Raw genomic sequence first — 13249 nt, 5'->3', positions numbered from 1 at the left:
TATTACCTTATAATACTACAAAAGTGGCTGTGTTTCTCTGCTCTGTATTCTTCAGGATTTTTAAAATTGGACTTAACCTACCTAACTCGGTCAAAAATGTTTATTTACCATGTTGCTATATTAAATATTAACCAGTTTCTTTTGAAGAATGTTTTTGGTTTATTGCATTTCATGTCCAAAAATAGAGATCTGAAATAAATACATTGAAAAAATATTTGATTGTCATATTCAAATGTTAGAAAAATGTGATGTAAGGATTTTACCACTAGTTTTTTGAACGGAGATATATATAGCATTTTTCTAAGTATGATCTAGGGACCGTGTGCATCAGAATTACTAGGATACTTATTAGAAATGAAAATTCCGTGATCATCCCAGATCTACTAAATCAGAATCTCTGGAGGTACAAGTGTATGCTAATAAATTCAGACGACCTTGGGTATATATCAAAGCTTTAAACCTTTAAAAATTAATTAACTTTATGAATAGGTAAATATGTGTGTATGTCATAGGAGTTCAAAAGGATTGGTCATCTAAAAATGAACTTTTTATAATTAGTTTATTTCTTGGTTGAATGAATTAATAAATTGAAATATTCTAAGTACCCCCTTTTCAGTGTTTTTTAGTGATTTTTTTCTCTTGACCTAAAATATACTTAACTCATTGCAAAAAATTTTTTAAAATAGAAAATGGTATGGAAGAGTCATCCATAAGCCCGTCACCCTAAGATACCCACAAGTTTTTTGTTTCCTTGTAGTATATACTCCTTTCCTGCACACACACTTTTCCCTTTTACAAAATTAGGTTCACATTATATATCACAAAATATCTTGTAAGCAGTTTCTCAAAAACAAGAAATATTTTACAAATGAGACTAGATTTCCTAAACACTTCAGTTAATGTCATAGTGAAGTTTCTGCATACTGTTCTGACTGTGTGTGTCTGTGTGTATGTGTGCATTTGGGTTTTTTTCTCCCGGATGGGTGTAGTCCTCCTTTCCCCTACTAAAAGATAGCTAAAAATTATGACTAGCAATTCAGAGGCAATTAGTGGATTCTGGCTTATTTCAAAATTATATCTTTAGTTTCTCTTTTCTGTCTCACTTAGAATTTTGGGACTGAAATCCACTTAGCCTTCAGAAGTAGGCTGTGTTCTACATTTATAATCTATCTGTGGTAAAGTTTGCTTTTGAACTGTATACCATGTCTTCTCCATGGTGATTACATTCCCTTTTTAGAAAAAGCTTTTTTCTATTGCTTAAAATCAATAGAATGAGTAATATTTTTAAAAGTCATTTGACATTAAATTGATCATACATAGTTCCTTTGGTTAATTGGTTAAGTTCTCAAAGTAGGAGCAATAATTGCTTCTTTGAAATAAATGGCTGGTTCCATCTCCAGAACTCTTATCATATAGGGTGACTGTATGTCCTGATTTACTTGGGGCAGTACTAGTTTACACCTATTATTTTGGTATAATAATTTTTATTAGTGCCTCCTTTCACTCTCAAAAGCATCCTGGTTTGGAAGGTAAATGATGCAGTCCTCTATATTATTGTATTCTGATGTTTGAACAATGTAAACTTACTCATGGACACGCTCTCTTTCTCTTCTAATAGACCCCGAACATCAGAGAGCTAATGGTAACTTAAAGTATTTTGAGTATATAATGGCTAAAGAAAAAGATGCCAATAAGTCTACTTCAGATGACCAATCTGATCAGAAAACTACACCGAAGAAAAAAGGGGTTGCTGTGGATTACCTGCCAGAGAGACAGAAGTACGAAATGCTGTGCCGTGGGGAGGGTATCAAAATGGTAAAGTGGAAAAGCCAATTGTGTGTGTGTGTGAATGTGTGTGTGTGTATGTGTTTGTACATAGTTCTAGACAGAATCAAGTTTTTATATTTAAGCACATGTGATAAAAATAATAATTACTGCATAAAGTATTACAGTATATCACATCACCTTTTTGTAGGTGTCACACTTAATATGCTCCAACTGTTAGTGAAATAGCTTTAAAATAAAGCTTGTGAATTATATACCATTACATGCATTTTTGGTAATGTTACCCTTTTCATAGACTAAAAGAGGCTCATTTTTTTAAGGTGAAGGATTAGATCATTACAGGGAGATGATCAATTTTTTTTTCTTATATCTTAATGCAAAAGAGATTTCAGTACTCTTAAGTAGAAATGATATACCATTCTAATCCATTATGAAACAATGGATTCATCTATTCAGTAATCTCTTGTGGTTTTGCTGCTAGTCAACCCTGACAAGATTGCTTAGTGAAATGTTTTAGTGTATGTAAGAAATATTAAAAATGCAGAAAGACTTTCAACAGGTTTTGGCTTTAACATTTATTCTTTAAAATACTAAAATGTGTCTACAGATAATTTTTTGTTTATTGTATATCATTATTTATGTATTTATAACTTAGAGTACTAGTGCTTTAGGATGTTAATAGATAATAGGCCAAATACAAAAGAGTTCAAATCTGGAGAACATAGGTTTTTATTAAGCTGCAGGACTTTACAGAACCTTTTTATGATAATGTGTATTATGGATATGATATACATTGTTTCCCAACATTAACTGATCATTAACTGATTTTTAAGGAATATCATGTGGTACTAGTGTTCATTTGAGTTCGGGCATATGTAGAGGAAAATGAATTAGTGAATTTTTGAAGTAAGTACTTTTAACTGTAAACATTCGAATAGCATTTAACTTTTTCTCTACTATGAATAAACTCAACCTGGGCTTTATGTTTTGCTATTGATGACTTTTTGATATTTGATGATTTACTGTCAACAGCCTAACCTCTAACAGCAAATGTGTTGATACTTCTGATAGTTAAATTCATGGAGTCCTAGCAGAACATGCCTATTTTTGTTTTGAGAGTTAATGAACAAATATAAGGATAACACTTTGTTAGATTCATGAAACATTTTAAAAAATTTCACGTCTATTTTAGTATCTTTTGAAAAATAACCATAATATCATTATCACACCTAAAAAAATTCAGTGATTCTATAATATTATCAAAAATATAGTTGTGTTCCAATTTCCAATAGTAAGCACATATTTTTTATTGCTCTTAATAACTCTAAGGGAGAGTGCAAAATAGAACTATAGGTATAAAACTTTAGTCTGCTAATTTGCCAGTTTGTCGATGTGACACATACATGTCAACCCTGCCCAGGATCAAAGGAATATCCTTCTTCTCAGAATAAATTCATCTCATCATTATATAAAAGACTTATTTGATACAATGCCTTGGATTTGACTCTTGGTAAATTACATGGAGAATAAACATGAATCATTATTTGTTTTAGTATGTTAACTAATAACTAAAAACTAATATTCCTACTTCAGATATGACACACTTGTTTAATCAAGAGAAGAATCAGCAATAGAATTAACTTATTTAGTTAATAATAATACATAGATGATTAAAAGAACATTTATTTGTTTTGTTTTTAATACCCACTAATAAAAGCACCTGGCTTCTTTGTTTAATAACTTATTTTCTTTTTCAGAATTACCTATTTTCATGTTTGCTTTTTTTTTTAAACCGACCCCTTTTTTTTCCCATAAGCAATTAACTGGGAGTTATTTAGGTTAGGTTTTGTTTTGTTTTTTTCTTTTAGAAACTTTCTATTTCTGGGTGCTTCCCAGTTATTTTGTGAAGTTTAGGGCAATGCTGGTCATTCACTTTATATTTCCATAAACATTTCATTATTTCTTTCATATTGATAACACCTGAACTCTATTTCAATGAGAGAAAGGTTAAAAGAGAAATCCCACTTTTTTTTAACTTAAGCCTACCATCTCTCTCCCAGAAAAGAATCATTAATAAAAATTTTAAAACCCTGAAGGTACTGTTTAATGCGTAATTATTTGCAGAGAACTGTTGCTTTTGTGTGTTTGTCCACAGATACTCTGTGTATACACAGGCATGATTATTGTTTCTTATCTGTATAGCAACAAGCATTAAAAATATTATTACTCTCATATTTATCATTTTCTTAACTTTGTGTTTAGACTCCTCGGAGACAGAAAAAACTCTTTTGCCGCTACCATGATGGAAACAGGAATCCTAAATTTATTCTGGCTCCAGCCAAACAGGAGGATGAGTGGGACAAGCCTCGTATTATTCGCTTCCATGATATTATTTCCGATGCAGAAATCGAAATTGTCAAAGATCTAGCAAAACCAAGGGTAAATAACTTTTTAATTTTTTTTCCTCTCCTCTTACTATACCTGTGTATCAGTTTTTTCTTTGCAAGATTACAGAAATGATAATTGATATGGCAGTAACCCTACAGATAGTTTTATATATTGTTGCTGCAACATAATGGAGTTGTTAACTAAGCTCCACTGATATCAATTTTTCTTGGTTTGTTTTCAACACAAATAACATCTCGCAAATGGGTTTTAAGCTCTTAATTATGAAGATTATAGATGAGGTTTTCATTTTACACTTAACAAATTTGTGTTTCAGCATCTTCTCTGAAAAAGTTTTCTATGTACTTTGGAGCCCAGTAATCTCAGAGACTGATAATCAAAGACCAACTTTTCATATCTTTTATATTTTTATTTAAAAGAATACTTGAAGTATTTTTATTCCCTTTTAGGCACATTATTACTAGAAAGATATAATTGGTACAAGCATCATGTTAATTTGAAATAATAACCTTATAGTTTTCTGACTTTAACCTACATCATTTATCTTAATAAGAAAAACAAATTAATGTGAACACAGTCCTATAAACTTAGTGTTTAGTGTAGAAATTCTTCTTTTGTGAAAATGAAAAAGACTACCCTTTATGCTCTTGCCTTTTTTTCCCATCAGCTTGTTCTTAAAACTTGTTTGGTCTCATTGATGGTAAAAAACAAACTGATATAACCTTCATAAAGAGATTTTTAAATAAGCATATTTTTGCTTTCTTATTACACAGCAGTTGGTGATTTTTTTTTTCTGTAAGGTTCCAAATAGTAAATATTTTTTAGGCTTTGTAGGCCATACAGTCTGTTACAGCCACTCCAGTCTGTTGTTGTACAAAATCAGCCATAGAAAATATATAAATGAGTATGGCTATATTCCAATAAAACTTTATTTCCAAAAGCAGGAGGCAGACCAAATTTGGCCCATAGACCATAGTTTCATCCTTGTTATATCATAAAGGTTGAATTATCTGGATATCTGTATTGCAAAATAAAGTTAAAGTTAGAATTGCTGTTTTTAAGTTTTACTACTGTTCCAAATTGCTACTATTTGTTTTTTTACCAAAGATTACATTTTAAATGGAAAAGACAGGTCTAATGTAAATGGGTGCTGTCCAAGGGAATTCTTATAAATCTTTACTTATAATTACATCATATTCTGTTACTCTCTTTTGGGTTCCTATTTTAATCCATTATTTGTGGTCAGTAAACCCAATAAACCAAAATATCATGGTAGAATTTTTATTAAGAATTCATTTCAGGTTGGGGATCCTATATCTCTAGGTTTAGAGGCCAAAGTCTTCAAAGGGGATTCCTCAGTAGGATTATTTTGATCAAGAGATTCAATGGCAATAAAAATTTAATACTCTTTTGTTAACCTCAGAATCATCTTCCACTAAAAAAAAAAGTTTAAAATCATTATCTTAGCTGTCATCTCTTTCTTACTGTTTTTAACATTTATGAGTTCTCTTCATTTGTGCTCAGTCCAAGATTATTTCACTATAGATGTGAAACATGAGCAGACATCTTGAAGGAAGAAAAGACTGACCTGGAAACAAATTTTGAGCAACATTAACCTTTGCAGAACAGTTTCATTACTAAAAAAATTAAAATCAAAGTTTGGACTGGATCGTTAACTGCAAAAAGCCATTCTTATAACTATCAAATAGACTTAAAATTTTAGGAATTTTTCTTTTCCTCACTGTCACGTCCTCTAACCATTGACAAGAGTTTAATTTTCAATTTCTTTTCATTGTGTACCCTCCATTTATGCAAAACAAAAGCAAAAATTTTTAAATAACTAAAAAAATACAAAAGCCTGAAAAACTACTGGCTTTCAAAGCTCAACACAAGGTGACTGGAAGTCTTTGGAGTTGTTTTCTCTTTTCAGCTTCCATTATGAAAATCCCAGAATTCTGACTGGTTGGATAAATGTAATTCATTTTTTTGTTTTGTAATGCAAGTATTTTGATGGTTGGCTTCACAGCTGAGGCGAGCCACCATTTCAAACCCAATAACAGGAGACTTGGAGACGGTACATTACAGAATTAGCAAAAGGTAAGAGATGTGTATGCTGCATATTTTGATCCTAATGAGTGTTTTGTACATCCTCCAGGAATTATTCATTTAAAGGAAGTAGGTCATTTTCAGTCTCCAGCTCAAGTCACCGCCTATTTATATACGCATGGATAAACTGCTTTGTGTTTCACAGATCTTTCTATTTAACTAGAAGTTCTGTTTTTAATTTTTACTTGGTCTGTTATTTTTAGAGAATTAATAAGCTTTGCATCTCTGTGCAGGTCAGGAATTAAATATCCAGGAAATGGCTTGATAACTTGTTTTCTTTTTCTTTTTTCTGCCAAAGAGGGAGAAAAAGAAAAAGCAGCAGACTGGATTAACCTGGGAGTAGTCTTTGTTTATGTAGTTCTCTCACATTCATAAATGCTGCAGTAAATTCACATCATCCTTCATGGTGATTGTATTGGCATTTGTTCATACATCTTTTAAAATACCATTGTCATTTTGGAGTAATCTATATTCCTCCTCTTGGAGTTTTTATTTTTAAAAACTTGCTGACTTAAAAGTTGGCAATGGAAGGAAATGTTATGTTTCTGATCTGTCTTCCAACTGCTATTACTTATGAATTTTGTTGCCTTTTACTTTACCAGAGAGACTACAACAGTTTTCCTCTTGGTGAGAGTTTTTAAAAATGAATTTAAAGAGACTACAAAAATTCTTTTGTCAAAATATTTAAAGAATACTAAACTTCTAGATTTGAGAAAGCTCCTGTGAAACACAGTGCTATAAATCATTTACATTCAGCTTCAGATGGTTTTTTTAAAAAAAGTGAAAGGACAATAAATCTATAAAAAATTCGTCAACCGGTTTTCTCTTGATTTGGAAGTGGCTTTTCTAATGGCCACGTTTCTAAATGTTTTTGCTGATTTGAAACCATTACCTACCATCCAGACCAATCAGAACCCTCCAATCACCTGTGGCTTGGCAAAACAAAACAAAAAACAAAACAAACAAAAGTCCAAATTGCCTGCTACGTGAGTAAGTCCTTGTCCTTTCTCTTTTTTTTTTTTTGTAGCTGAGCCGAGCTACAGTACATGACCCTGAGACTGGAAAATTGACCACAGCACAGTACAGAGTATCTAAGAGGTAAGGGAGTAATGGAGAGAATTTTAGTCATATCTGGACCATTTTCTTTCTTGAGAATCTAGTTTTCATAAAACCCATGATATGGCCTCAGAGACCTAGGCTGTTAGGTATAGGTATTTGATGACAATTGTGCCTGAATTTTCTTGATAAATTAATAAATAGACATGGTTATGGGGCAGTTAATAGAGATTTTTCAGAGTAATTTGCTAGGTTTCAAAATCTCTGCTAAGACTCCCCAAACCCTACCAGCTAAGTGAAGTTGTATTCTCATATTTCAGTAAAAGAAATTCCCAAAGACACTTCACAGAACAAGGCCTAACTTGGTCTCTGTAGTAAAGCATGGGTTTAAAAATCTCTGGGTTACCCAGTACCTGTAGGTTTTAAGAACATAAATGAAATATTATATAACAAATACTTTGCAAGTCAATTGGTTTCAAATTTTTTGTTTTTAATAATGTTTAAAGAGAATCTAATTATGAGCTGATAGATCACCACCACCCCCAGGGACCCTACCTCTCCACCCCTGCTAAGAACTATTGTTCTGGGATAAGAATAGAATGAAAATGCAAGCTCAAGGGGAAAAGAAAAAGAATGCTATAATATTTCCAAGTTTTAAAAAACACTTTATCCATGTATATTTTTAAATGGATGATGATGGGCATCAAATCATTATGGTATTTAGAGTCCACTGGATACATTAAAAAAGTAATCATTTTCCAGAAATTACCACTATTTTCAGTATGACAGAATTAAATCTCTTGAAACTATTATTTTAAAAATTTTAATTGTCAACTAGAAAATTGTGCAAAAGAGTATATAGGTTTTTTAACAACTATATTAGGAAGTACTCGAACAAAAAAAATTTTGAATATTACTGTTCTAAGTCATAGCAAAAGTACAGATTGTGTTGATTTATTTCTTTATTCTTCTTGGGCAAAATTGAATGTCATTCATGTATTAACCTTGAACATTCTCACACACATATCCTGATTTCTTAACTACCCTATACCACTGCCTTCTCCCTTGATTTTCTCCAATATGATTTTAATTCAGGAGCACTATTCGATGGTAAAGGATTTGCAGAGACTAATTTGTATAGACATATTTGAGACATGATTTATAATGTTTCTGTGCATTGTAATTCTAATTTTAAGTTAAGCTTAAGCTAATTTTCTTTTTTATTACAGAACCTTATTCATGTCTAAAAAAATTAACTCCTTATCTATTTTTTTAAAAAAGATAACAGTCTATTATATATTTTATCAGAGATTATTGCATGATTTTAGGCATTTTTACTGTCATACGGCTTGTAAGTATCTAAATTCTCCAGATTTGGATGTTGTTAGGAACCATATAAAACAAAATGCATGAACTTAGTGTTTTGGAAGTCATTTTTGGAAATTTGCTTTATATACAATGGACCTTTTGAAGAAATAGCCAGCCCACAGTTATTGGACTCTTAGCAGCAAGTCAAAATAAATTACTCTTGGAAAGGTGACCTACAGACATTTTTTTTCCCTGAAAAAAATATTTCTAAACATTTTGAACTTTTTTCTAAATATTCTTATTTTATAGCTCTGAGAAGCATTTTATTAGCTTCTTAAGATAGCCACAACCATACTTTGTATTATATATAGCAGCAGAATACATTTAGTGAGTTAATATTAGAAATATCAGAAGACTGTGTAACACCAGAATAAATGCACCCAGTCTTGACAATGTATACAAAGTGTGTGTGTGTGTGTGTGTGTGCGTGTGTGTGTGTGTGTTTCTGTTCAAAACAACCTGGTAAAAAAAGATTCCATAGCACAGTGATTTTCATCTTTACTCTTAGGAAAAATTGTTCAGCAACCCTTTTAAAAATAAAATACATATGTTGAAAGAGAGGGTTAACTGTTAAAGAAGGAATCTGCTCCATAAAATATCCAATACATTTCCTATTTTAACAAAGAAAAAGTTTTTACTATTTTGGGAATTTAATAGCTATGTTTTATGTTTCCTTCATATATTATTCCTCTGAAAAAGGCATCTAAAATGCTAGATAGAAGAATTTGTTTATATTGATTTCAATTAATGTAATCCCTTTTGCTCTGGGACCATCTGTATTTTGAAAGTGTCAGAAGGGAATTTCAAATATCCGTATTTTGAGAAATTTCTAAGTGATTGCATCATCTCTGGAAACAAATATGTTTCAGTGTTCTAGCAAATAGAATTTTCTTTGGGCAAAATATGTGTGGGAATCCATTACTGTTTAAAAAATGCAAAGTTTTTGTTTACTTTATGACCGAGCTTTTGGCAAGTCATCTCTGTCTTTTCCAATATTAAAAAAAAACCTAAAAATTTACGATAGCTAATTAATGGAGGAGCTAATAATTTTGGCTAAATAAGAGAAATGGAATTTTAGTTTTTGAAAGATAAATATTCAGTTATGTGCACTGAAAATACAGGTGAGCTCATGAAGTCCAGTTAAAGTAATCTAAATGAGATATGCAAGTAAACAATTTAGTGTGATAGAAAAGCTTCTTTGATTCTGGTGGGTTATTTTTGGAAGTGGTTTTCATTTTTTCACTCTGAAGTACAAATTTCCTGCAATATAATATTTTATTATGCTTGAGATTTAATTTACCCATGCTAGTAAGGAGGAAATACTGTAAAAATATGTTAATATTTTTATAATATAGAAGCAAATACAAATGTATTTGATTTCAGATATCTTTTAAAATTGGAATAACTTTTAATAACAGCATTGCCCTCTACTGGGTTAATCAGTGGTTCTCAGATTGAGATAACTGAAATGGATAGATCTATAGTATTATTGCATAACTGTCCCACTAAGAACCAGAGGGATTAGATAAAGACCCAGATTAGCCTTTCTTTGTTAACCATCAAGCACCTAGAGAAAAAAATTTTGAAAGTTTTCCTCTCTGTAACTGGCACTTTGGGCCCTGACTTATTTTTTGCTTTTGCAAAAAAATAAATAAATAAATAAATAAAAATCACCTGGTAGTTTTATATTAGCTGATTATAAAATGTTAATTTTCATGTGTTTGATTAGAAGATAGTGATAGTATTCAAATTATATGACTCACATTGTCCTTTGGAGGTTTTGTAATAGTCTCCAAAACTTCTAAGATGGCGTTGTTCGTCTGTTTGCTTGAGCATACCTTCCTTAACTAATGTTTTAGAAACGCAGTCATGCAGTGTGAGACCGTTGCACCTTCTTCAAAGAAAGCATTCTAGTGGTACTTTAAAAAATCATATATTACAAGGATAATAAAGATTTTTTTAACAGCAGAAACTCATTAGAGAGGAAAAAAGTGTTAAAATGTTAACTCTGCATGTACAACTTAGCTCTCCGGTTCCTGTCATTAAGACCAAAAGGAAAATATTTTAGGTTATCTCCCAAAAAAGGGGACACATATGAAATTATCTGGTACAATCTCTGTGGAAAACAGTCTGGCACTTCCTCAAAAAGTCAAACATAGGATTATCATATGATCCAGAAATTCTACTTCTAGATATATACCCAAAAGAATTGAAAGGAGGGACACAGATAATTGTGCACCCATGTTCATAGCAGCATTATTCACAATAGCCAAAAGGTGGAAGCAACATAAGTGTCCATTGATGGATGAATGGTGGTTGCACAACTTTGTGAATGTGTTTAATGCCACTGAATTGTATACTTAAAAGTGGTTAAAATGGTAGATTTTGTCATATATATTTTGCCATATTTTTTAAATGATTAATTTTGTGTTATGTATTTTTTACTACAATAATTTTTTTTTTTAATGAGGTCATGCTATATGTATTGACTTGGAAAGATGTCAGAAGTATTTTCAGGGAAAAAAGTATATGTGTATATTGAGGTGGGAGGTTAGAAGGTGGGTAGATTTCTTTTTTTTTTTTTAAAAATCTTTGTTTGTTAATACCTAGGGAAAAGGTGTTGAGAGGATATTTAACTATTTGTTAATAGTGTTTACCTGGGAGGAGTGGGACTAGGTAAAGGACTTCATATACTTTTGTACTGTTTGAAATTTTTATAAGTATTTTTTTAAACACATACCATCCAATTCACTCATTTAAAGAGTGCAATTAAGTGGCTTTAGGTATATTCAGTGAGTTGTGCATCCATCACAACAATTCATTTTTATCTCAAAGAACATTTTCATTACCCCAAAGAAATTCTGCACTTCTGAACGATAACCACCCAATCCTCAACTCCCCTCTCCCACTCAGCCCTAGGCAACCACTAATCTCCTTTCTGCCTGTATGCATTTGCCTATTTTGGATATTTCATATAAATAGAATCATATATATGGCTTTTTGTATCTGGCTTCTTTCACTTAGCATAATGTTTTCAAGTTCATTCCTGTTGAAGTATCAATATTTCATTCCTTTTCATGGCTGAACAATATTCCATTGTATGCATATATTACATTTTATCTAATTCATCTGTTGATAGACATTTGATTGCTTTTAAAAAATAATCATTAAAATGATCATTAAAAATAATGCTGCTCTGAACATTCATGTACAAGTTTTTGTATGAACATAAATTTAAATTTCTCTTGCATGTATACAGGAGTAGAATTGCTAGGTAATATGCTATATGTTTAACCATTTTGAGACACTGCCAAATTTTTCCAAATTTTTCCATTTTACATACTCACTAGTAATGTATGGGCTGTTCTAATTTGTTTATCCTCGCCGAACCTTGTTATTGTATCTTTTTAATTACAGCCATCCTAGTGGGTGCCACATGGTAGTTCATTGTGGTTTTGATTTGCATTTCCTGGGTGGCTAATGATGTTGAGCCTCTTTTCATGTGCTTATTGGCCATTTGTATATTTTCTTTTGAAAACTGGGTGTTCAGATCCTGCGCCAATTTTTAAATTATTTTTCTTTTGAGTTATAATAGTTCTTAATATATTGTAGAAACAAGTCCTCAGACTTTTCATTTATAGAACTTTTATTCTATGAGTTGTCTTTTCACTGTCCTGATGGTGTCCTTTGAAGCATGTCTTTTTATTTTGATGATGTCCAGTTTATTTTGTTGTTGTTGTTGCTTATACTTTTGATGTCATAGCTAAACCACTGTTTAAGGTCAAAAAGGTACATGCTTATGTTGTTTTCTAAGGGTTCCATAATATTAGCTGTTAAATTTAGGTTTTTAATCTTTTCGAGTTAATTTTTTTCATATGGCGTGAGATATGGGTCCAATTTCTTTCTTTTGCATGTGGTTATCCAGTGTCCCAGGACCATTTGTTGACTATAATAAGCATTTCTTGTTTTTATGATTTTAAAAGTGTAAAGTAAAAGACTGCAATTGTAATTGCTAGGGAAGGCGTTCTTGGTAGCAGAAGACTTCAGGTGGAATAAACAAACATTGTCAAAGAAAAGATTAAATATAAAAAGAGAAGCAGTAACTGCTGGAATAAAGCCTAGGGAATTAGAAAGGATAGATTCAAACAAATACATAGACTATCCAGCCTCTGTAAGGCTGAAGAACAGTGCTTCTACCAAAGTATAAGAGAAAAAGGTAAGAATACAAGAGGAAAAGGTAAGAATAGATGCTTAAATTTTGGTGGTGGCAGGGAAGGAAGATGAAGATATCAGAAGTAGAAGACAGGTTCTCTATGGGTGTTAGGTTCCAGGATGAAATAGGAAGTCATCTTATCAAGATGTATTTAGTTTGAAACTTTATTAGAACACTTGCCAATCTTTTGTTGCAGTTATCTATAAAAATCAAGTCAGTAGTTGGTTGCTTATTAGAGTTCAAAAATCTATCAAATTGTGATAGGCAGAAAAGATAGGTATGTTGACATACTAGTTTAGTTCTATCAGGAACTCA

General features: G+C 31.4%; 1 protein-coding gene across 2 annotated transcripts in view; it reads left to right on the top strand.

The window, feature by feature from the left end:
* P4HA1 (prolyl 4-hydroxylase subunit alpha 1) overlaps window positions 1-13249 on the top strand; it is a 67951-nt gene that overhangs the window by 38428 nt on the left and 16274 nt on the right. The window contains exons 7-9 of one of the 2 annotated variants that reach the window (XM_039872092.1): window positions 1619-1815; window positions 4048-4224; window positions 7325-7395. In XM_039872092.1, the coding sequence (XP_039728026.1) occupies window positions 1619-1815; window positions 4048-4224; window positions 7325-7395 (445 nt within the window). Of the gene's footprint in view, window positions 1-1618; window positions 1816-4047; window positions 4225-6217; window positions 6289-7324; window positions 7396-13249 lie in introns of both variants that reach the window. The other variant, XM_039872093.1, reaches the window with a different exon arrangement.

This window comes from Pteropus medius, unplaced genomic scaffold (assembly GCF_902729225.1).
Source record: "Pteropus medius unplaced genomic scaffold, Ma_sr-lr_union100, whole genome shotgun sequence".
Taxonomy (NCBI): domain Eukaryota; kingdom Metazoa; phylum Chordata; class Mammalia; order Chiroptera; family Pteropodidae; genus Pteropus; species Pteropus medius.
This window is presented reverse-complemented; position numbering and strand designations above follow the sequence as displayed.